We start from the raw sequence: 24,814 nt of genomic DNA, 5'->3' as shown, positions 1-24,814 counted from the left end.
TTGTAATCCCATATCCTTTTGTTGCTCCTTGCTTCCTCTAGCTATCTGGCCTATATTTAGATGATGCTATAGCCTTCCTTTATTGTTGACAGTCCAGAATAGCACAGTGAGTTGTAACCACTTAGTGACCCTGCTAGAGCAATGCTGTGGTCCCAGTGAACATACTATCATTTCTTTTAATCATAATGCAGTCTCTTTCCATTCCTCACATTCAAGAGTTGGCACCTCGATTTTGAAACGTTGTTATGTGTCCTCTGGAGAGGGGAAGAGCAGATGAGATTCTGATGTGAAACCTGAGAATTTAAATAGCAGAGCTGAAGGATCTCTGGGCACAGCCCATGAACAGCAGGGAGAGACCAAGCAGACTAGTCTCCTCAGAGATAGTACTGTTTGCTCGCTGAGCTCAGGTTACAGTCCCATGGGATCAGTTTGCAAAACTGACAATCCTCCAACTTCAAGTGGTGCAGATTCTGAAAGTCAGTCCAGTCAGAGACCGTCATTAGTGAATCACAGACAGCTCAGCCAAATTACTTTGAGTAGAACACCTAGCATTCTGAAGGCAACTTCCTCACTTGTAAAGCCTTTCATGATCCATTACATACAAGTTTTAAATAAATGTTTGTGAGCCATTTTGTAATTTTGGCTTGTGTGGTGCTGCTTAAAAAGGTGTGGTAAGTAAGTGAAACTTTAAAATTTTAAATTTTATTGGCTGCTAGATTTCATACACAATAGTGATGACTCTTCAAGAGAACTTAATTAGCTCAAAATCACTTCACAATATTCAAGGTTGTGAAAGATATTATATCAATGCAAGTAATTTATGAAAATTATTCATGGCTGTCAGCATCACTGGTAAGGCTTACATTTACTGTCTCTGAAGTTGCTGGTGACCCACCTTCCTGAACCACTCTAGTCCATGTAATGAAGACATTCCCAAAGTGCTGTAGTTAGATAGTTCTACAACATTGACCCAGATCTGCGGGACGTCAGAATGGTGAATGACTTCAGAGGGAATTTGCAGGTGCTGGTGTTTCCATACGGTTGCTGCCATTGCTCTTCCAGGTGGTAGAGAACCAGATACTGGGAACAGCACCATCTGTAAGTGCCTTTCAAAGTCATTCACCATCCAGACTTGGAAATATTTGGCCATTCCTTCAGAGTAGCTGTGTCAAGATCCTGGAACTCCTTCCCTAATAGCATTGTGGATCTACTTACAGAAAATCAACTGAAGTGGTTGAAAAGCCTCCTCACCACCTGTTGTCAGGGGAATCAAGAATGTACAATATATAGTTTCCAAGCCAGCAATGCCTGTGTCCCATGAATGATTTACAAAAGCTGTGTCCTGAGTTAACTCACTCAGAGATAGTAAGAACTGCCAATGCTAGAGTCAGGCATAACACAATATGGAGCTGGAGGAACACAGCAGGCCAGGCAGCATCAGAGGAGCAGGAAAGTTGACGTTTTGGGTCGGGACCCTTCTTCAGAAAATAAGGGCCCCAACCCAAAATGTCAACTTGCCTGCTCCCCTGATGCTGCCTGGCCTGCTGTGCTCCTCCAGCTCCACATTGTGTTGTCCTGAGATAAACACTCATGTGCCTATTTGGACCTGAGATTGTAACTGAGCCTGGAGCCTGTCAGAGTACAAACTAATTAAGCATCCGTTATTGCTGAGTATGTGCTGTTTGATAGCATTGTCAATGTCTTCTTTCATCACTTTGCTGATCAGATTGATGGAGTTGTAATTGGCAGATTGGATTTGTCCTGCTTTTTGTGAAGGATTACCTGGTAACTTTCTGATTGGGTTTGAATCAGGAGTATGGATGTGGCTTGAGAACTGAAGTATGCCCTTCTGTCTGCAGATCCATGAACAGTGTCTAACTCATGACTATTAATATCTACTGACAAAATGACAGATCACTGCAACGCATTTTAAAAATGACTGGGGCATAGGGGCTTAGGAGGCAAGTGCTCCACTTGCCAATAAAGGGAGTGATGAACAGTTGGTCAGTGACAACAAGTGAAAGCATGCAAAAATGCAACAACAAAAGCAAATGGGTCAGATACAAAGAGTAGCAAAGGGGACAAAAAGAAAATCTACTTCTTTAATGTTACATTAGGAGGAAAGAGGGTAATCAGAATCAGTAAGAGACCCTTTTAAATCTGATTATCCTGATTGCTCCAACAAAAAAGAGGACATGATGAACATGCTGATAAGTGACTTTGTTTATAGTTAAGGAAGCATACAGTATGCCCAGAAACCAAAGAAACTCTTACTGAATCACAGACACCTCTCCCTAATTAGCATTAATAAAATAATTATAATAAAGAAGAATACAGATCCTGATAGTCCAGATTGGGGGCATTGGGGTTAAGAATATTTGCTGATACCTTACCAAATTTTCTAACTGTTTCTTGATCCAAGAAGCATTCTTACAGATAACAAAATTGTCAATGTCATTCCACTATTTAAGGAAGAAGAGAGGGGGAGAGAGAGAGAGAGAGAGAGAGAGAGAAAGGAAAATTTAGGGGATTATAAACCAGTCAGTGTAACATCAGTTGTCAGGCAATTACTAGAGCTTATCATTTTAAGAATAGGGTGATTAAACACCATGAAAAGTTTCAGTTGATCAGTGACAGCCAACATAGTTATAGAGAGGTCATGCCTGATGAATCTGAATTTTGTGAGGAGTTGAATAAAGTGGTGGATGTATTTTATGGATATTATTTCTTATGAGCTTCCAGAATACATTTGATAAAGTACCTCATAAAAGACTGTTAGTTAAAGTTGAAACTCTTGAAATTTTGAGATGAATTATTGACCTGTTCAGAGAATTGGCCGAGTAGCAGGCATCTGACTATAGGGATGATAGACAGGTACAATAATTGAAGGCATGTCAGTAGTGCTGTCCCAAAATCCTGAAGCCTTAGCTATCTTCTGGATTTATTAATAATTTAGCTGACAGAGGGAGACACATCCAAATTTGCTGATAACAGCACGTTTGTACTGGTAAATGGAAATGTAATGTTACAAAGAGCTTATTAGGTTCAGTGCATGACTCAAACTGTGGCAAATGGATTTCATCCACTTTGGGTTGAAAAATGTTATAACAGGCAAATTTTCAAATGGTTTTAAGGGAGAACAGCGCAAGTGCAAAGAGACTTGATGGTCCAGTTATATAGATCACTGAAATTTAATGAATTGGCACAGAAAAGTGTCAACGAGTCATGGAGTTCTGGTCCAGATCTCAAATATGAGGGTTGTTCAAGTAAGGGGAAATGTATAAATCTAAAAAGAGAAATCAAAATTATAGTGTAGCAAAGGGTAAAGATGCAGAGTGTAACAGGAAGAAACATTTTAAGCTTTAGTGCACCAGTGAATAAAAGTAGCAAAGGGAAATGTTCAAACAACTATAAAACTTAGAAGTACTTTATCTGAGTGCACTAGCAATTGTGGGAAGGTTAATGGTACAAATTGAGATAAGTAGGTTTGATCCATTAGCCATTGCAAAGATATGGTTGCATGGTCAGCAAAATTGCAAATTAAATTTTCAACATGCTTTTATGTCTTGAAAAGACAGACAATATCATCATGGAACAGGGAGGGCAGCCCTGAAAACTCAGGATGACACAGGTATCGTAGTGAAGAAAGATCCAAGTGTATTGAAGACTCAAGAGTAGAGATGAAAAGTAACAAGGTCAAAAAACATCGGGAGTAGATTGTCTGCCTAACAGTAGTTATACTGTTGGGCAAAGAATTAAGTGAAAAAATCAGAATGCTTTGTAACAAAGGCAATGTCATGAGGGATGGAAATCTTCATGAAGCTGTACAGGTCAAATCGACAAAAGTATTTTAGAGGATACCTTTGCGGACTGCATGCAAAAATGCTGTGCCATGGAATCAACCAGGGAACAGGCAATTTCAGATTTTCCTTCGTGTAAGAAGACCAGATTGATTCGTAATATCATTATGTGATGTCTGATGCTTCCTTCTCATGTAGCAATGAGCCCGTCCTTGAAGCAGTCAATAATTACCGAAATGCTTGGATGAGGCTGTGGGCCTTCAAAGCAGCACCACCTCTGGTGCATGTGTGCGCAGATTTCAGGCCCATAAAGTCCACTGTTAATATGAAAATTTGTTTTGTTTTCTGTCAGTTGATGTAATTTCAGAGAATAACACTTGCATATATTTCACCTCCTTACTTGACAACTCACCAGTGTCCAAATTGATTGCTATTCGTGTCTGAGCTTAGCTAGCATCGTTGGTTTACTCATCAACTGTGACAAGCATCACCGCTGAGCTGCACAAGCATAGTATTTACATGACAATTGGGAATAAAGCTTTTCCCTGAGCACACTCTCCATTGAAGTCAGATTTAGTACCCAGCTGACATCAGTTAATTCAGCACTCACCAGGCATGGAATCTAGGGACTTTCCAATCCAGTGGTTTATTGCCACATCATATCAGGCTCTCAGCAACTGGAGTTGCTAAGTACTTTTTAAGTGCTTGTAACTGAGGATTAATTTCCAGCACAGATTATAACTGCACATGTAAGTTGAAACTGAAACTTGAATTGGCTTTTCAGCTGTTCTTGATTCTTTACCTAGGAGTGGTTCCCTTTTGCTTGCTTTGTATACACTACCTCACTCATTCTAGCTCTCTTTCTTACTCTGTCACTCAATCTCCCCTTCCTAAATGTTATGCTTTTTCTTCTGTGTCACTCTCTCTGTCACTTTCTGTCTTAAATGGCTTACTCTGTATCCTCAGTGTGTCACCCCTGGTTCTGGACTCCAGTCTTCAGCAACATGCATCCTGTGTTTACCCTGTCTAGTCCTGCTAGAATTTTATAGGCTTTTTGAGATAATCCCCTCGTTCTTCTAAAATCCATCAAATGTAGTCCTAATCAATCCAGTCCTCCTTCGTAGGTCAATCCTGCCATCCTAGGAATGAGTCTGGTAAAAGGAGTTTCTTGCACTCCCACCGTAGCCAGAACATCCATCCTCCATTAAGGAGATCAGAACTAAACATAGTATTCTAAGTGTGGCCTCACAAAGGGCCTATAAAATTACAGCAATTCCTGCTCCTGTAGTCAAAACTTCTCATTCTAAAGACCAACATACCACTTGCCTTCTTCACCGCCTGCTGCACCTACATGCTTACTTTCGGCAACTAGTATAAAAGGACACCTAGGTCTCACTGCACATCCCCTTTTCCCAATCTATGACCGTTCAGACAATCCACATTCCTGTCTTCAATACCACATTTATCCACATTTGTATTTCATCAGCCATGTATTTTCTGACTCACTCAACTTGTTCAAATTACACTGAAGCATCTCTGCATCCTTCTCCCAACGTACCCACTCATCCAGCTCCGTCTTGTCTGCAAACTTGGAGATATTACATTTAGTTCCCTTGTCAAAATCATTAATATATAATGTGAATATCTGGGGTTCCAAGCACTGATTGGGGATAGTCAACTTGACTTTTTGTTTGGGAAATCATGTCTCGTTATTTTGATTGAGTTTTTTTGAAGAAATAATGAAGATGATTGATAAGGGAAGAGTGATGGATGTAATCTATGTGGACTTCAGTAAGGCATTCAATAAGGTTCCTCATGGTAGACTGGTTAGCAAGGTTAGGTCACATGGAATACAAGGACAACTAACTATTTGGATACAGAACTGGCTCGAAGGTAGAAGACAGAGGGTGATGGTGGAGGGTTGCTTTTCAGACTGGAGGCCTGTGACCAATGGTGTGCCACAAGGATCGCTGCTGGGTCTACTGCTTTTTGTCACTTATACAAATGATTTGGATGTGAATATGGGAGGCTTGGTTAGTATGTTTGCAGACGACACTAAAATTGGAGGTGTAGTGGACAGCAAAGAAGGTTACCTCAGAGTACAACGGGATCTTGATTCAATGGGCCAAGGAGTAGCAGATGGAGTTTAATTTAGATAAATGTGAGGTACTACATTTTGGAAAGGCAAATCAGGGCAGGACTTATACACTTAATGGTAAGGTCCTGGGGAGTTTAGCTGAAGAAAGAGACCTTGGAGTGCAGGTTCATAGTTCCTTGAAAGTGGAGTCGCAGGTAGATTGGATAGTGAAGAAGGTGTTTGGTATGCTTGCCTTTATTGGTCAGTACATTAAGTAAAGGAGTTGGGAGGTCATGTTGAGGCTGTACAGGACATTGGTTCAGCCACTTTTGAAATATTGTGTGCAATTCTGGCCTTCCTCCTACAGAAAGGATGTTGTGAAACTAGAAAGGGTTCAGAAAAGATTTACAAGGATATTGCCAGGGTTGGAAGGTTTGAGCTATAGGGAGAATTTGAACAGACTGGGGCTACTTTCCCTGGAGTATCAGAGGCTGAGGGGTGACCTTATAGAAGTTTATAAAATCATGAGGGGCATGGATAGGGTCAATAGATAAGGGCTTTTCCCCATGGTGAGGGAGTCCAAAACAAGAGGGCCTGAGTTTAAGGTGAGAGGGGAAAGACTTAGAACGGACATAGAGGGTGGTGTGTGTATGGAATGAGCTGCCAGAGGAAGTGGTGGAGGCTGGTACAATAAAAGGCATTTGGATGGTTATATGAATAGGAAGGGTTTAGAGGGATGTGGGCCAAATGCTGGCAAATGTGTCTAGATTTATATAGGATATCTGGTCGGCAATGACGAGTTGGACAGAAGGGTCAGTTTCCGTGCTGTATATCTCTGACTCTATGACACTGATCCCTGTGGTGCCCTACTAATTACTGCCTGCCATTTAGAAAATGACCTATTCATTTCTACTCTTTGCTTCCATCTGCCAATCAGTTCTCTATACGTGTCAGTACATTACCCCCAAACCCAGACACTTTAATTTTACATGCTAAGCTCTAATGTGGGACCTTATCAAATGTCTTCTGGAAGTCCAAAATAAACCACATCCACTGGCTTCCCCTTATCAACTGTACTAGTCACATCCTTTCAAAATTCCAATAGATTTGTCAAGTATGATTTCTCTTTTGGAAATCCATATTGACTCTGTTTAATCCCTCAGATGGGAAGGAGGAAGTGGAGAATGCAGAGAAAATAATTTGTGCTCTAATGGTCATGAGCATAGAGGCCTATTTAACATGTGTAAAAGTGGGAATCTTCCTTCATTTTGGTTCTAAGTTGGAAATTTGACCTAACAGCATATGAAGCCAGTTCCCTCTAAACACAGTATTAGAACCCTCATTGAATTTTCAATATTTTTACTATTTTTCTATCAATGCTGAATTGAGCTGGAAATGACTGGTGGACTGTGGGACAACTTGCAGTAAAGGAAAAGAACAAACTGAACAACCCTTGCTCATTTGTGAGACCAGACCAGGAGGCTAATTTCAGGCTGAGTTTTGGTTTAAATGCTTCTAACAGGCACAACGACTCCCTGGAAGAGCACTGTGTTCAAACAGATAGCAGAGGTTGGCCATTATATGGTCAGTACCTGAGAATTGGTTCCGGCAAGTTTGGAAAAGATCCCATGTTCAAGCAGATGATAGCTGTTGAATAGTAACTGAGGCCTCAAGAGTCAATCAGTCTATCAGGGCAGAACCAGAACTAAAGTTGATTTTTGAACTGTATTTTTGGAGAAACGGTTCTCAGCTGCTGTTCAGACAGCATAAAAATTTGAAAGCTCCCAGCCTGATCTGCTACACCAGCTTCTGGAAGTCCAACGAGCAGAACGCTGAGATAGAAGTTTTGCTGCCTTTGCCTGGGTGAACTGAGAAGATGACCTTGATCAACGTTTCTGAAAAAACCATTGAGGAGTCTGTATTGACGCATATGAAACAATGCATCATGGAAACTGTTTCAGTAATCTGCCCAGTTTTGTTATATTCTTTTATTTATCCCTTAACTGTGTTTGTTTGTCTGTCTTTTGTGTGAATGGCAGCTGGAAACAAATGTTTCGGATTTAAAGGACAGATATTAATTAGCTTATTGTATTGTTTAATTTTATGTCTGATAAAGTTATGTGTATTTAATAAATTGTTTATAATACAAAACCAGAGTTTGGAAATTAATTATTTGCAAAATCTATGATTGGTTATTCAAAAATATGGTTAGGGACCATTGGACCATTGGGAGTCTTTGCTTTAATCTTACTTTATTGTGAATACAGAGGTAGAAAGGTTGTCTGTTTCCATGTTGTAGCATCAGGCTCATTACAATTGCCTTGTCTGGATCTCTCAATCAGACTTGAGTTTCTAAACTGTTCATTTTTCATTGTTCTGACTGTGTGAACCTCAACAATTCTTTCTGACCAGACCCTGTACTTACAGTGCCTCAGAAACCATTAGTTAGACCCTCTATTTCCTCATCAGGAGCCTCCCATGCAGCACTGTAACTAGATTTCCATGTGGGTATGATGGATGTGTGAACGTTTAAACTGTGGCTTGGTGAAATATGAGGTTCAGATTAATCCTTCAAATTCAGTTATATTTGGAGTGAATGCCAGAGCAAGACTGCTTTCTCTTTGCTGGGAATGATTTGAGGTATTATGTTACGTGTCTCGGTATTGCTATGGACTAATGTTATTACAGAATTAGGTCAAAACCCAATTGCACAAGAAAGAAAAGTATCAAGATTTTCAAACTGTATTTGCCGTTGGGTCAGTAGCTTAGCTGGCAAGGCCAGCATTTATAACTTATCCCTGGCTTCCTTGAAAAGATAGTGAAGGGCTGCCCCTTCTTACTCCAATCCATGATGAGATGAGGGAGGGAATTCCAGAATTTTGACCCGAGTACAATGAAGAAACCGTTACTGTAGTGCAGATAAGATTTACCAGGATGTTGCCTGGGCTGGAGAGTTTCAGTTATGAAGAGAGACCGGACGGACTGAGGGTTGTTTTCCTTAGTGTAGAAAAGACTAAAGGGGGCCATCACGGATGTATTAAATTTATGAGGGGCACAGATATAATAGATACGAAGTCTATCCTTCCTCAAAATTGTACACAGTACCCCAGTGATCAGGGGGCATAGATTCAAAGTAAAGGGCAGGAGGTTTAGAGGGGATGTGAGGAATAATATTTTCATCTTTTTAGGTGGTAGGAATCTGGAATTCACTCCCTGTAAGGGTGGGAGAGGCAGGAAGCTTCATAACATTTCAGAAGTATTTAGATATGCATTTGTGATGCCAGAGCAGACGAGACAAGGGACAAGTGTTAGAAAATGGGATTAGAATAGTTAGATGCTTGTTTTGACTGGTACAGATTTAATGGGCCATAGGGCCTTTTTCTATGCTGTAGACTTCTATTACTCAAGTTCCATGTCCAGTTAATGTGGAATCTGGAGGGTCTGAGAATTGCTGTTCTTGTTTCTCTCCAGCAGTACAGGCCACAAAGAGGATTACTTGATTTGCTGTGGTGCACCATATAGATACTGCAGCCAAAGTGTGATCATAGAGTTGGATAGGGAGCCTTGTGTTTCTCTAGGTAAAATATGATAACCTTGTACTTTCATCAGAGCTTTATGCAATAGCATTGAGGTAGCTATAGATTGGACCAGTGGAATTTTATGTTTGTATCATGGACAGTCAGCATCAAAGTACACTGTAGTGGGTCATAAAAACAACTTGACCTGCTTTAAAGTCACTGTGACTGTGGTCAGAAGATAGCAAATATCATGTGAGCTATTGTATCTGAGTGTCTGCCAACAACAATGACAAGTATTTTTACTAGTCAGTAATTTGGCCCCAGTTATAACCTCAGGGATGTGAGTAATAGATGTAGGAAAACTTTATTTTTATGTTGAACCTGCTGTACCGTGATCATAGCTTCAACTTGATTTTCTTACCCAGTCACCCTTTTCCTGAGACCAAATATCGGTCTATTCCAGTTTTCAATGTAGTCAATGTTGGAGCATTCATAACTCTGGGGTAGCCAATTGCTAAGATTCACAAGTCTTTGAGTGAAGAAATTTATCCTCATCTGTCTTAAATGAACTCCCATTTATCCTGATGCGGTGACCCTTTGTTTCTGTTGGTTGGGGAATCTAGAACAATCTCTCAGTACCCACCCTGTCTAGTCTCATCAGAATCTGAAATGTTTCAACAAAATCCCCTCTCTCTTTATCTCCAGGGAGTATGGATTCCATTTACTCAGCCTCCGATCACAGGGCTACCTTGTCATCTCAGGAACCGATTTAGTGAACCTTCACCATGCTGCCTTAAATACAAGTCTATCCTTTCTCAAAATTGTGCACAGTGCTCCAAGTGTGGTCTCACTGTGACCCAATTCAATTGTTGCAAGACTTGATCCTTGAGCATCAATTCCCTTGCAACAAAGGCTATTTTTTTTTTTTTTTTTTGCATTCATAGGATTTGGGCATTGCCCATCTCCAGGTGCCCTTGAGAAGGTGTTGATGAGTTACATCCTGAAGCACTGAAGTCCATTTAGTGTAGGTATATCCACAATGCTGTTGTGGAAGGAGTTCCATGATTTTGACAAATCAACAGTGAAGAAAAGCAATATATTTCCAAGTCAGCTTGATGCACATTTTGGAGGGAAACTTGCAGGCATAGTGTTCCCATATATCTGCTGTCCTTGTCCTTTGTAGATGGTAATGGTTGTAGATTTTGAAAGTGCTGTATAAGAAGCCTTGGTAAATTTCTGTAGTGCATCTTGTGGATAGTACACACTGCTGCTACTGAGTTTTAGTGGTTGATGAAGGAGTTGATGTGGTACCAATCAAGCAGGCTCCTTTGCCCTATGCGGTGCCAAGCTTCTTGAGTGTTTTTGGAGCTGCACTCATCCAGGCAAGTGGGGAGAATTTATAAAAGTTTACAAAAGCATGAGGAGCATAGATAATGTGAATAGCCAAGGTCTTTTTCCCAGGGTAGGGGAGACCAAAACTAGAGGGTATAGGTTTAAGGTGAGAAGGGATAGTTTTAAAAGGGACCTGAAGGGGCAACTTTTTCATGCAGCAGGGGTGCATGTATGGAACGAGTAGCCAGAGGAAGTGGTAATGGTGGGGACAATTACAGCATTTAAAAGACATTTGGACAGGTACATGAATTGGAAAGGTTTAAAGGGATATGGACCACATGTAGGGAAATGGGACTAGTTAAGTTTGGGATACCAAAGAGTCTGTTTCCATGCTGTATGTCTTTATGACTCTGAGTATTCCATCACACTTCTGACTTGTGCCTTGTAGATGGTGAACAGGCTTTGAGGAGTCAGGAGACGAGTTACTCACTGCAAGATTCCTACCCTCTGACCTGCTGTTGTAAACATAATACTTAAATTGTTCGTTCAGTTCAGTTTCCGGTCAATGGTAACCCTCAAAATGTTGAGAGTGGGGGATTCGGGAATGGTAATGCCGTTGAATGTCAAGAGATGATATTTCTATTCTGTGGGAACTGTCATTTGCCTGGGAGAGATAGTAGGAACTGCAGATGCTGGAGAATCTGAGATAACCAGGTGTAGAGCTGGATGAACACAGCAGGCTAAGCAGCATCATAGGAGCAGGAAGGCTGACGTTTTGGGCCTAGACCCTTCTTCAGAAATGGGGGAGGGAAAGGGGGTTCTGAAATAAATAGGAAGAGAGGGCGAGGCGGACAGAAGATGGATAGAGGACCTATCTCCTCCCTACCTCCCCACCTACACTCACCTTTACTGGCTCCATCCCCGCCTCTTTGACCTGTCTGTTTCCTCTCCACCTATCTTCTCCTCTATCCATCTTCTATCAGCCTCCCCCTCTCTCCCTATTTATTTCAGAACCCCCTTCCCCTCCCCCATTTCTGAAGAAGGGTCTAGGCCCGAAACATCAGCCTTCCTGCTCCTATGATGCTGCTTGGCCTGCTGTGTTCATCCAGCTCTACACCTTGTTATGTCATTTGCCTGGTATTTGTTTGGTGCAGATGTCACTTGTCACATATCAGCCTAAGTCTGGATATTGTCCAGGTCTTGCTGCATTTGAAAATGGACTGCTTCGGTATATGAAAATGGTGCTGAACATTGTGCAATCATTAGTAAATATCCCCACTTCTGATCTTATGATGTTAGAGTCCTTGCTGATTTTCTCATTTATTTTTATTTTATTCCTTTTTATCAATTATGGTTTGGAGCTGTGAATAGAAACCACAAGCTAAAGATGACTTTTGGACTGTGGGTAACTGCTTGTGTTAAAAGGGAAACAGACCAAACAAGCTTTTGTTTATTCGTGAGGCCAGGCCTGGAAGTTAATTGCGGGTCATTGTTTGATCTGTAGACAGTTTGTCACTGGGGAAGAGCATTAGGTTTAAACAGACAGCAAAAATTGGCTATTAACGAAGGTCAGAATCTGGGAATGGTTCCAGCAAGTCTGAAAAAGGCCTTGTGCTCAAGCAGGTGGCACATATTTGGTGGTTACTAGGACGTCATGGAGGAGATGGTTAGTGTGTCAGGGAGTGGTCAGAGTTTGAATTGGGCTTTAGACTGTAATTTCTGTGAACAGGAATCTGGCTATTGGTGTTACAGCTCCCCGTCTAACCTGCCATGACCAGCTCCTAGTTTTCAATTTTCTGAGTTATAAGTTTTACTGCTGTTATCTGAGTGAACTGAAAAGGTGATCTGGATCAACATCTTCAGAAAATTAATCAAGGAATCAATCACCTTTGCCTGTGGAACAACACATCATGAAAATCACTTCAATAGTTTGGCCAGTTTTTGTTATTTTTGTTCATCCCTTAACTGAGTCTGTCTGTCGTTTGCGTGAATGAGGCTGAAAACCAAGATTTCTGGGTTTATAGCATAGACCAATTAGATTACTTCGTTTAATTTACCTCTGCTAATGTTACTATATTGTTAATAAATTGCTAAGTTTTTTTTTATTTAAGATACAAACTGTCTGGAATTGATTATCTGCAGAGTCTGGAATTGGTTATTCAAGAGTCTGGTTAGGAACTATTGAGGTCAATTTTGAGTGACTTTGGTTTAAATTTTCTTGTGCTGTGAATACAGAGGTTGTAAGACTGATTTGGCTGTCTGTCTCCATGCCATAACAATGAAGGGAAGGTTGTTGATGGAGCAGCTGAAGATGGTTGGGCCATGGACACTAGCCTGAGGACCTCAGCTTGCATTTTATATGATCAGTAAACTTAATTCTATGAAGAAAAATTCTACAAATATTGGAAATCTGACAAAAGAAAAATGCTGGAAATACTCTGCAGATCTGGCCACATCTGTGGAGAGCAAAACAATGTTAAGATTTCAGGTCAAATTAACTCTTCTGAAGAACACTCTCATTCGACTGAGAGCATTAACTCTGTTTTCCAGTTCACAAATGCTATCAGATCAGTTGGATACATTGCAATAATATCAATTGGGAAGAGGTGAAACCCCAGTGAGGGATGTTACCAGATTTTACCAGAGTATAGTGTTTTGTGTCTTGCAGGTTTGTGACGTCTCAGCGAAACCCAGTCAAAGACCCTGTGGTCCTGTGGCTGAATGGTGGGCCTGGGTGCAGTTCCTTAGACGGATTCCTCTCTGAAAATGGCCCTCTGCATGTAAGTATTTCCTTTACCGAAGGGTGATGATTTGAGATTCACTGCTGGCTAATCTCTGGCAGATTAATAGTGTTAGCTTTAACTCTCCCTTGGGCTGGTGAGAAAGGAACAGCTAGAGTCCCTGGTTCTGTCCTGACCCAGTGCCCACCCACCAACATTGGGTGGTGCCTGATTGGAAACCTGGGCTGCCCTCCCCCTTTCACCTCCCTGGATACGAATTAGGGATGAAAGTGCAATCCTCTGGTTAGTCTAGCTCACTGACATCCAGGATTGTACATTGTACGAAAGAGTCAGATTAGTTCATAGGGTTAAAGTGATCAAAGAGTATGGGATGGAAGGGGGAGAGGGTACTGAGGTGGATGATCAGACATGATCATATTGAATGACAGAGCAGGCTCAAAGGGCTGAATTGCCTACTGCTCCTGTTTTCTGTATTTTATTTCTACTCATCCATGGGGAAAGTGGGAATGGTGTTTTGACATGAAATGTGGGAATGTGTACAGAGTGAACAGGATAGAGAGAGGGCCACAGAGCTGATGAAAATTCCTTCTGGCCTTTCTAGGAAGGGAATAGAGCTGAAATCTAGGCTCAGCAGAAGCTATGAGCTACAGTGACCAACAATAAGGTGCCTCTCAGTTTGACACCAAGAAAATGATCTTTTATTGGTCAGTAAACAGTTTCAACCACAACTAAAGCGATGGCGAAGTGGGGTGTACAAGAGTTAGTGCAAAACACTGAGGGTCTTCCTGGTGTGTGGAGGCCTAGAGATTGGTGAGAGTGGATATGGGGATTATTGAGCAGGGTGGGGTTTGGGAGTCCAGGCTGTCAATTGCATTCAATTGAGGTTCATAATACAAAAACAGAAATTGTTGGTAAAACAGCAGATCTGGCAGCATCTATGGAAAGAAAGCAGAATTAACATTTCAGGTCCAGTGACCCTTCCTCAGAACTGCTTTCTCTAAATAGATGCTGCTAGAACCTGCTGTGTTTTTCCAGCAACTACTGTTTTTGATTCTGATTTCCAGCATCTGTAGGTCTTTGTATTTTTTTGTTTTGAGGTTCAATATGGACAGGTGGAAAACATTGGTTGGATGGGTGTTTGAACACACATAAAAAGACACTTGCTAACAGAGGCATGGAATCAGAAGATATGTCAGTAATATTTCACGCTGAATAAATCTACTGTAAGGAAAGACAGACAGGTTCTGGATTCTCGCTTCATCAGTTCTGGTTCCCCGCAATAGGAAAGATGTTCTGAAACTTGAAAGGGTTCAGAAAAGATTTACAAGGATATTGCCAGGGTTGGAGGGTTTGAGCTATAGGGGGAGGCTGACTAGACTGCGGCTATTTTCCCTGGATTGTCAGAGACTGAGGGGTGACCTTATAGAGGTTTATTAAATTATGAGGGGCATGGATAGGGTGAATAGACAAGGTCTTTTTTCTAGGGTAATGTAGTCCAAAACTAGAGGGCATAGGTTTAAGGTGAGAGAGGAAAGATTTAAAAGGGACCTAAGGGGCAACATTTTCACACAGAGGATGGTGAGTATGTGGAATGAGCTGCCAGAGGAGATGGTGGAGGCTGGTACAATTACAAGGTTTAAAAGACATCTGAATGTGTATATGAATAGAAAAGGTTTAGAAGTGGGTCTAGATTAATTTAGGATATCTGGGCGGCGTGGACAATTTGGACTGAAGGGTCTGATTCTGTCCTGTACATTTCAATGACTCTGACTAACTGGTCATTAGGAAGATAATATGCATAGGGCAGTTGGTAACTGTGGATTCAGGTCACTGATTCCTGTGTGTTACTTCCAGGTGAATGATGATGGCAGTACACTCTACATCAATAAGTACAGCTGGAATAAAGTAGCCAATGTTCTGTACCTGGAGTCCCCGGTTGGAGTTGGTTTCTCCTACTCGGATGATCAAAACTACGCCACCGATGATGATGAGGTATTGTGGCCAGCTTGCTGCCTCTGTTAGGCCCTGCTAGATGATGCCAGCTGTTTACTGGGGGCTGGGAATCCCTGTGGCACTCTATCAGGATCCATTATTACAATGATACCGCTGCCTTTGCAACGACACTTTGCTTTGCTAGTTCCAATGTTCAAAATTCTGCCCTCCCTCCCTAAAACTTTGACCCCTACTCTATGCCTTATTGCTTTTTGTGTTCTGAAGAAAGGTCACTGGATTCAAAATATTAACCATGTTCTCTTTTCACAGATGCTGCCAGACCTGCTGAGTTTCTCCATAAATTTCTGTTTTTTTTTTTGGTTTTCCGATCACTAGTTTGTAATAAATCAGACAGGTTTCTGACACTGGGAACATACAAAATCCTGTGAGTCTGATATTTTCAGTTTGTGGTATTCTGTGGCTGAGGACAGTTTAATTGCAGGATCAAAGATAAAAACTTGTGTATTTCAATAGGACTTTTCATAACTTTGAGACATCTCAAAGTGCTTCAGAATCAAACAAGGAGTTTGGAGTATTTCCAACGTTACAAGAATGGCAATATGGCAACGAATTTAGGCAAAGGAAGATCCCATAAAAACCAGATAATCTTTGTTGTAATGTTGATTGAGGAATAAATATGAACCAGCACACCTCCAATAAATATCTCCCTGATCTTTGAGATACTGCCATGGATGTTTTACATACATTTGAAAGACAAATGCGGTCTTGAATAAACAGCAAGTCTGAAGACAACACTACTGACAGTGCAGCATTCCCTCCGTGTTGATGCCAGGGGTACCTACCTGGTTTGCTCACTAAAGTCTCTCAAGTGGGACTTGAATCCACACCTTCAGAATCGGAAGCAAAAGTATCTACTAGGCCATAGCAGAATATCTTGGGACATGAATGAAGTCAACCTTGAATCTTTAAGGGCAACCAACAGCCCTGAGCTCAGCACAGTCAATGGCTAGAGTGTATGAATTCACCATGAGGTCCTCACCCTGTGGGAAACACAGCACTAACCCCTGATCTTGTATTCTTCCCACTTTGCTAGGTTGCAGAAAACAACTATCTGGCCCTGCAGGATTTCTTCAGCAAGTTCCCCAACTTCACAAGCAACGATTTCTATATCTTTGGTGAAAGTTATGGAGGTGTCTATACACCAACGCTGAGCCTGAAAATTGCAGATGGCCAAGCTAGGATTAACCTCAAGGTATATGCAATTCCTTCTGCTATAAACTTGGATCTGCCTCTAGATGTCATTGTTGGATGGAGTGTCTCCATTGTAATCAGGAACACTAACCCTGTCCACATACTCTGAACATGAGACTGAAGCATTAGATAAAGGGGCGTTGATGTGAGAGAATAAAAAGCCTGTATTTCGTATTTTGTCACAACAGCCCAGAGAGCCTCTCAGCCACTGTAACCAGTATTATAATGTAGGATACACAGCAGCCAGTTTATGCATAGGGAGCCATCACCAATGTAATAATGGCTGGAGAAATCTGATGTCTCTGGGTGAAAAATTGTCCAGAACATGACAGCGAGCCACCCAGCTGTACTTTGAAAATATGGTGGGATCTCTGATCTCCACCTGAAAGGACAAAGTGGAGACAAGGCTTAATGCTTCTTCAGACTCACCTCTGATGAAGAACTCCCCAGTCCTGTCAGCAGTGTCAGATTTCAGTTTTGCCCTTCAGTTTGTGCAGTGGAGATCAAACCCACTATCCCCTGGCTTGGGGGTGAGAATGATCCTCACAGGTGTAGGCTGTAGTGTTTCCATGTGTTGGAGGTCAAGCGCAGCGGGCACCATCCAATGCCTGGTGTCCAATCAGTACCAACACTTGTATGTCGTGGAGTCAATCATCAGGGTGGAATGTGGACAGGAGCCATGCTTGTTCTGGTGATACTACATTCCATGTTTTAGGGCTATGCAGTTGGGAACGGACTGAGCAGCATTTATTACAATGACCAGTCGCTCGTCTACTTTGGATATTACCATGGACTCTTTGGGGACACGTGAGTATTAAACGAAGCACATTAAATCATAGCACGTGGTTGGTCTAAAACAGGTAAGTGCTCTTACCAGTTTGAAACATTGCACAAATCAGAGTCAACCTGTTCAATGTGGGGCAACGTGTTCCCAATGAAGGAAGCAGGCTTTCATTCCCAGCAGTGTCATATCCGGGAGATGCTTAATGGATTGGTTGGTGTCATTGCAGGTTACCTTTGCTGGTAATTGAAGATTGTTCAGAGGCTAATATAAATCCATATTCCTAGTAATGTTTAAGGAGACCCACTTTTTTATATTTTCTTCAGTCTGAAAAACAATCGTTTACCATTACTGCTTCCTGTCACTCAGCCACTTCATACCCATGCTGTCACTGTCCTTTTTGCTCTTTGACTTTGAAAAAGATATAAAGGAACCTATCTGTTGAAAAATACAGAGAAATGCAAAATACCTATAATGGAGAACTTAAAATGATCTGATAATGTATAGTTGTTTTTAAAGATTTCCAAGTGTTTGTTTAGGAGAATTTTCTATAGCAGTGTCTTTTTCCAATTTCAATAGGACTGAAAAGGCAGAGTAAGAGAAGGGGCTGATGGTTAACATGAAAGAGAATCCAAAAGGTCCCTATAGGAATATAAATAAGGAGTGAGTGATAAAAGGAGAAGTGGGGCTGATTAAGGATGAAAAGGAGATCTATGTGTGGAGACAGTGACCATCAATGAGGTATTAATTGAATACTTTGCATTGTCTTTACCAAGGAAGAAAATGCTCTCCATATGGTGAAAGGAGAAGTAGCTTAGACACTTGACATTTATCTTATGGGCAAAGGTTAAATAGGTTGAGACTCCATGCACTGAAGTTTAGAAGAATGAGAGGCAATCTCACTGAAACATATAGGATTCTTAACAGCATTGACAGGGTCAATGCTGAGAGGATGTTTCCCCTCATGGGGGAGTCTAGGACTAGAGGGCATAGTCTCAGAGTAAAGGGGCAATAATTTAAGACTGAGATGAGGAGTGATATTTTTCTGAGGATTGAGTGTCTTTGGACCTCCTTGTCACAACAGCTGTAGGGACAGAGTCTTTGTGTATATTTAAGGCTGAGATAGATAGATAGATAGATAGATAGATTCTTGTCAATCGGGGAATCAAGTGTTATGGGGAAGACACAGGAAAATGAATGTGTGGAATGTTGGATCAATCATGAACCTATTGAATGGTGGAGCAGGCTTGAGGGTTTAAAATGGGTAAGGAGGAGGTGTTGGATAGGCTGCCTAAAGTTGATAGGTCACCAGAACTGAACTAGATACATCCCAAGGATAATGAGGAAAGCCAGGGTGGAAAATGTCGAGGAACTATAATTTTGCAGTCTTTCTTAGACCTAGGTGGTCCTGAAAGACTAAAGATTTGCAAGTGTTTTTTCCAAAAAGGGTGTAGAGATAAGCCCAAAAACTACCGGCTGGTCAATTTAACTTGCATGTTAGGGAAGCTTCTAGAAACAATAATTTGGGACAAATTTGATCATCACTTGGCTAAACGTTAATTATAAAAAGCCAGGACCAATATGTTTAGAGCAAGTCATGTTTGGCTACCTTGATTGAGGTTTTCAGTTGAGTAACAGACAGATCATAATAGTAATGCATTTCATGCGATGCACAATAACATCAAAATAATGTTTGATCCAATGCCACACAACAGACTTGTGAAAAAAGTAATAATAAAAAAGACAGTAGCAACATTGATTCAAAATTTGCTGAATGACAGAGAATGAACAGTAATGGTTAACGGTTGTTTCTTGGACTGGTGGGAGGTTTACCCTGGAGTTCTGCAGGAGTTGGTGTTAGGGCCTCTGCTGTTCCTGATGTATTATAGTGACCAAGACCAGGGTGTACAGGGCACAAGTTCAACATTGACAAACAATGCAAAACTGTGGTGAGAGTCATTTTGGTTGGAAAAATGCCAACAAATAAATGGTACTACTCTAAAGGGATTGCAAGAGCAGAGAAACCTGGGCACAAAAGTCATTGGAAGATGGCAAGGTAGGTTGAGAGCAGTTAATGAAGCATTGCAGCATTCTTGAGAACTAAATACTAGGGTAAAAAAAGCAAAGAAATTGTATTAAACCTGCTGGAATACCACATCCAGTTCTGAGTGTTCTGCCACCATTATTTGAGCTTTTGTCTCTAGCAGGCAATGTTATGCTAAAGAGGATTGACAGGGTAAATGGAGAAAAGATGGTCCCTCATGTGGGGCAATCTAGAATGCTTTAGGATAAAGGGCAGCAGATTTAAAACTGGTAAGGAGAAACTACTTTTCCCAAAAGGTCATGAATTTGTGGAATTCACATCCCCAATGTGCAGTGGATGCTGGGACATTCAGTAAATTTGAGGAGGGAGATTTTTAATGAGTAATGGATTGAAGGGTTATGGAGAGCAGGCAGGAAAGTGGAATTGAGGCCAAGGTGAGATCAGCCAAGATCATATCAAATGGATCAGCTTGAGGGGCTGAATAGTCTACATATTCTCCTGGTTCTTATTTGTACCCAATGAAGCAATGCTTATGTTAGCTTCCATGATATAGGAACTATAAGTGGGTAATATAGCACTGAAAAGAGTCAAAATATGTTCATTACAGCTCCTCCTGGTGTGTACCTGCATTGCAGTCACAGGCAGTTCAGTGTCTGCCCTAATGCTAAGTTATTCATTTACAAATGGCATGCTTCCATCAGCATGGCATCCTTCAAGTAGTCCTATTTAAGAAGGAAACTGAGACCTGTATACCCACGGTCATATGCCATGATACAGTAAGGATGACATGAGCATGTCTTTTAAAAGATATATACTATGAATGTACAATGCTGGGCAGCAAACTTTTTTTTCATCTTTATTCACTCTTTTATGGGATGTAGCTGTCGCTGACTAGGCCACCATTTATAGTCCATCCTTAATGGCCTTTTGAGAATGTGTGAACATGCAAAGGCATTAAAATGGGTGCAGAAAAGATTCACAAGAATGGTTCCAAGGATGAGGAACCTAGGTTGGAGAAGTTGGAATTGTTTTGTGTGGAGAAAAGAAGGTTGTGAGGAGATGCAATAGATGTAATTAAAACTGAGCGTTCTAGACTGAATAGATTGGAGAAACTGTTCTCATTGCTGGAAGGATGGAGAAGCTGAACACACATTTTAGGTAATTGGCAAAAGAAGTAACAGTGCCATGAGGTGAAACACTTTCACACAGTGAGTGGTTAGGGTCTGGAATGCACTGAAAGCACAGTGGTGGCAGAGTCATTTGAAGCTTTCATGAGGGCAGTGGGTTATTGTCTGAAAAGGAAGAAGTGCAGAGTTCCTGGGAGAAGGTGGGGATGTAGTTAACGATTTGATCCTTCAGAGTCAGCATAGGCACGATGGGCTGAATGGTTATAGCAGAGAAGGGAGACCATTCTGTGACTGAACTTTAGCGAGCCTGTTATATTGTGCTTCACTGGAAATCCATGTATGCAACATTAACCCTTTTTGTTCCTCTATCAAAAAGCTCAATCAAGTTGGTTAAATGTGATTTCTCTTTATTTTCTTTAATCTACGTTTGGTGGAATGACTGAGTTAATTTTAGAATTATAATTAATGAAGGCTTTCCCACCACTGAGATTACACTGTTTGTTTGTTTTATAATTGCTGGCCTTATTCTTCAAATGCTTGCGTAAAACCAAGGGTCGTTAACATTTTGCAATTCTCCAGTCTTCTATTAAGATGTCTGTGTCAAAAGAGGACTGAAAATCTACCTTCCTAATATCCAACATTACTTCCTTCACTAACCTAGTGCAATAAACTCCTCTCATTTACTGTATAAACACATACGCTTTCATTGTGGTAGTATTTCCTTCCTTGATTAAAAACAGTTGTCGGTCTTTGTTGAGTGGCCCAATCGTACCCCGCACCTCCTTGCCAGGCCTATTTTCCTTTAGGTCTCCAATCAGTCTCAGCACTCCTCTTCCTACATGCCTATTATTTAAATGCATATAGAAGATTTTTTGGAATTCCTCTTATGTTTGCTGTCTGGTTCTTCTACAATTCTCTTTGCTTCTTTTCTTTTGCCCCTTCTCACTGACCATCTGAACTTTATACAGCAGATTTTTTATTACCCGGTACCTATGGGACCGGGAGTGTGCCAGTTGATCAAATATTCCAGTTGATCAAGAAGTCCGCATAATCAATATAAAAACACATACTAAGTAATAGAAACATAATGCAAGGAGTATACGCACTGGTATACTTGATTTACAGCATAAATCACTTTGCCATAAGTAAAACCTACCGGCAGAGAGCCTTTTCACTAACAACCTCAACTGACTACTTGGACATCATGGAGTAATGCATCTGGTATTTGAGGTATATAAATTTTGCCAGTTTATCAAGAGGGCTGGTCCACTAAGTGTTGAATTATATAGAATCATAGAATCCCTACACTGTGGAAACAGGCCCTTCGGCCCAACAAGTCTACACCGACCCTTGGAGCATCCCACCCAGACCCGTCCCCCTATAACCCACCTAAGCTACAGACCCCTGAACACTATGGACAATTTAGCTTAGCCAATCCAGCTACCTGCACATCTTTGGATTGTGGGAGGAAACCGGAGCACCTGGAGGAAACCCACACAGACACGGGGAGAACGTGCAAACTCCACACAGACAGTCGCCCGAGGGTGGAACTGAACCCGGGTCCCTGGCGCTGTGAGGCGGCAGTGCTAACCACTGAGCCACTGTGCCGCCCCAATTGGTTATTAGGAAGGTACTTGCAGAAGATTTTCAGTCCTCTTTTGATACAGACATCTTAATAGAATACTGGAGAATTGTTTAAAAGAAAGTTTGCCGTATAACCAGTCCTCAATTGCATTATAAACTAGACGTCTGTCATACGCCCATTTTTCTTTCTGCTTCATTTGTGCTCATTTTGAAGGGTCCTCCTATATTGCTTTCTTTACCTTTTAATCCCCTTTATACTTTCTTGAACATCTTGTAGCTCAAATATTCAGTCTCTGGCCCTGTCCTTTTTTGGAGCCAGAACTCCCATATCATAGGGCAGGTTGAGCTGGGCTTGAAACGAGGAGATCAAGAGCTGGGATGAGAAGGGGAGGAAATGTCTTTGAGGGCATCTTTCTTTGAACGCAATCTGACATAATTATCTGGATCACATCTATCTTTCTTTCTTCTCTGCTAAAGATTGTGGAACAAACTGAACAGATACTGCTGCAAGGATGGATCTTGCAACTTCTTCAACAACACCAACTATAACTGCCAAGAAACAGTACGTTTTCCTGTTCGTTTATTGTCCCCAGCTTGCTTGCTACCAATGTGAGTCTGCACACTGGAGATACCAAAGAGAGACGTGTAGTTATGTAGCAATTTTCCCAACTTGAGAACCTCTTTTAACGCCAATGAGGCAGTGGGAAGACAATGGCTCGTGCTATTAGACACCAAGATAATGTCCTGGGGACCTGGATTCAAACCCACCAAAGCAGATGGTGGAATTTGAATTCAATAAAAATCTGGTATCATGAAACCGTTGCCAACTGTTATACAAACCCAGCTGGTTCACTAATGTGAAGGAAATCTGCCATCCTTATCCGATCTGGCCTAAATTTGACTCCAAATCCACAGCAATGTGGTTGAATCTTAACTTGCCCTTTGGGGATGGGCAATAAATACGACATCCACATCCTGTAAATAAATGGAAAAAAAAAAACATTTTGAAGTCTAATTACATTTGTGAGTAAGGCAGTCAGTTGATCTACAGCAAGACCTCTGGAAAAAAAAATGATGATCACCAGATCATTTGGGCTTTAGTGATGCTGACTATAGGAAAAAGGGCTGGGATACTAAAAGAAGACACATGGAAGGGGGAAACTATCTGAGAATATGTTGAGAAGTAATTGCTTGTGCATTCCAAACCAGAGAGTTTGGTTTCTGTAACACTCCTTGTATAAAATCCAGAGCTCTCAAGGAAGACATTCATCCTATCGTGTCTGTGTTGGCTATTTGCAATTTGGCTATTTCCATGCCTTGCCATTTCCCCAGAATCTTGCAGATTTTTTTCTTGCCAAGTGTTTCTCAAATCCCCTTTTAAAAGTTAATCTTGAATCTGCCAGGACATGCCAAATTATCATCTTACATAAGAAAGATGTTGAATTTCTGATTTACCTCCAGTTCGTTTGTCCACTACTATAAATTTAGGTGCTCCAGTTCCAACTATCCTGCCAATAGAACAGTTTGTGTCTACTCCAACAAAACATTTAAGAATTTTGAACACCACTATTAAATCTCCTGCTGACCACCTCTGCTACAAGGAGAAAATCCCAAGCTTACCAATCTCTCCAATAAAAAATCCCTTCATTTTCTATTACCGTTCTGACCTCCTCCAGTGGTCCCCAACAATACACATACCAATCTTCAGCCAATTCGAATCATTCCACTTGACATCAAGGTTGGAGACACTGGATACTGCAAAGGCTACAGGCCCTAACAATATTTCAGCAATAGTACTGAAGACTTGTGCTCCAGAACTTGCTGCTCCCCTAGCCAAGCTGTTCCAGTACAGTTACAACACTGTTATCTAGCTGGCTATGTGGAAAATTGCCCATGTCCTATACACAAAAAGCAGGATAAATTGAACCCAGCCAATTACCGCCCCAACAGTCTACTCTTGATCATCAGTAAAGTGATGGAAGGTGTCACTAACAGTGCTATCAAGCTGCACCTGCTCAGCGACGCCCAGTTTGGTTCCACCAGGGCCACTCAGCTCCTGATCTCATTACAGCCTTGGTTCAAACATGGACAAAAGAGCTGAATTCCAGGGGTGAGGTGAGAGTGACAGCCCTTGATATCAAGGCTGCATTTGACCGAGTGTGGCATCAAGGAGACCTACCAAAACTGGAATCAATGGCTATCAAGGGGCAGACTCTCCATTGGTTGGAGTCATACCTAACACATGGGAAGATGGTCGTAGTTGTTGGATCATCTCAGCTCCAGGACATCTCTGCAGGAGTTCCTCAGGGTAGTGTCCTTGGCCCAACCATCTTCAGCTGCTTCATCAATGACCTTCCCTCCATTATAAGGTCAGAAGTGGGGATGTTCACTGATGATTGCACAATGTTCAGCACCATGTGCGACTCTGTAGATACTGAAACAGTCCATGCCCAAATGCAGCAAGATCTGGACAATGATAGTAGGAACTGCAGATGCTGGAGAATCTGAGATAACAAGGTGTAGAGCTGGATGAACACAGCAGGCCAAGCAGCATCATAGGAGCAGGAAGGCTGACGTTTCGGGCCTAGACCCTTCATCAGAAATGG

At 41.5% G+C, this 24,814-nt stretch overlaps 1 protein-coding gene across 1 annotated transcript in view; it reads left to right on the top strand.

The window, feature by feature from the left end:
- LOC109929856 (lysosomal protective protein-like) overlaps positions 1-23,134 on the top strand; it is a 29,665-nt gene extending 6,531 nt beyond the window's left edge. Inside the window, exons 2-6 of the mRNA XM_048606083.1 lie at positions 13,396-13,507; positions 15,323-15,460; positions 16,515-16,673; positions 17,388-17,479; positions 22,686-23,134. Coding sequence (XP_048462040.1) covers positions 13,396-13,507; positions 15,323-15,460; positions 16,515-16,673; positions 17,388-17,479; positions 22,686-22,821 — 637 coding nt within the window. The 3' untranslated portion in view covers positions 22,822-23,134. The remainder of the gene's footprint in view (positions 1-13,395; positions 13,508-15,322; positions 15,461-16,514; positions 16,674-17,387; positions 17,480-22,685) is intronic.
- The last annotated feature ends 1,680 nt before the right edge of the window (positions 23,135-24,814 follow it).

Source organism: Rhincodon typus, chromosome 15, assembly GCF_021869965.1.
Source record: "Rhincodon typus isolate 14 chromosome 15, sRhiTyp1.1, whole genome shotgun sequence".
In the NCBI taxonomy this organism is placed as follows: domain Eukaryota; kingdom Metazoa; phylum Chordata; class Chondrichthyes; order Orectolobiformes; family Rhincodontidae; genus Rhincodon; species Rhincodon typus.
The sequence above is the reverse complement of the archived record's forward strand: the minus strand, read 5'-3'. Positions and strand labels throughout refer to the sequence as shown.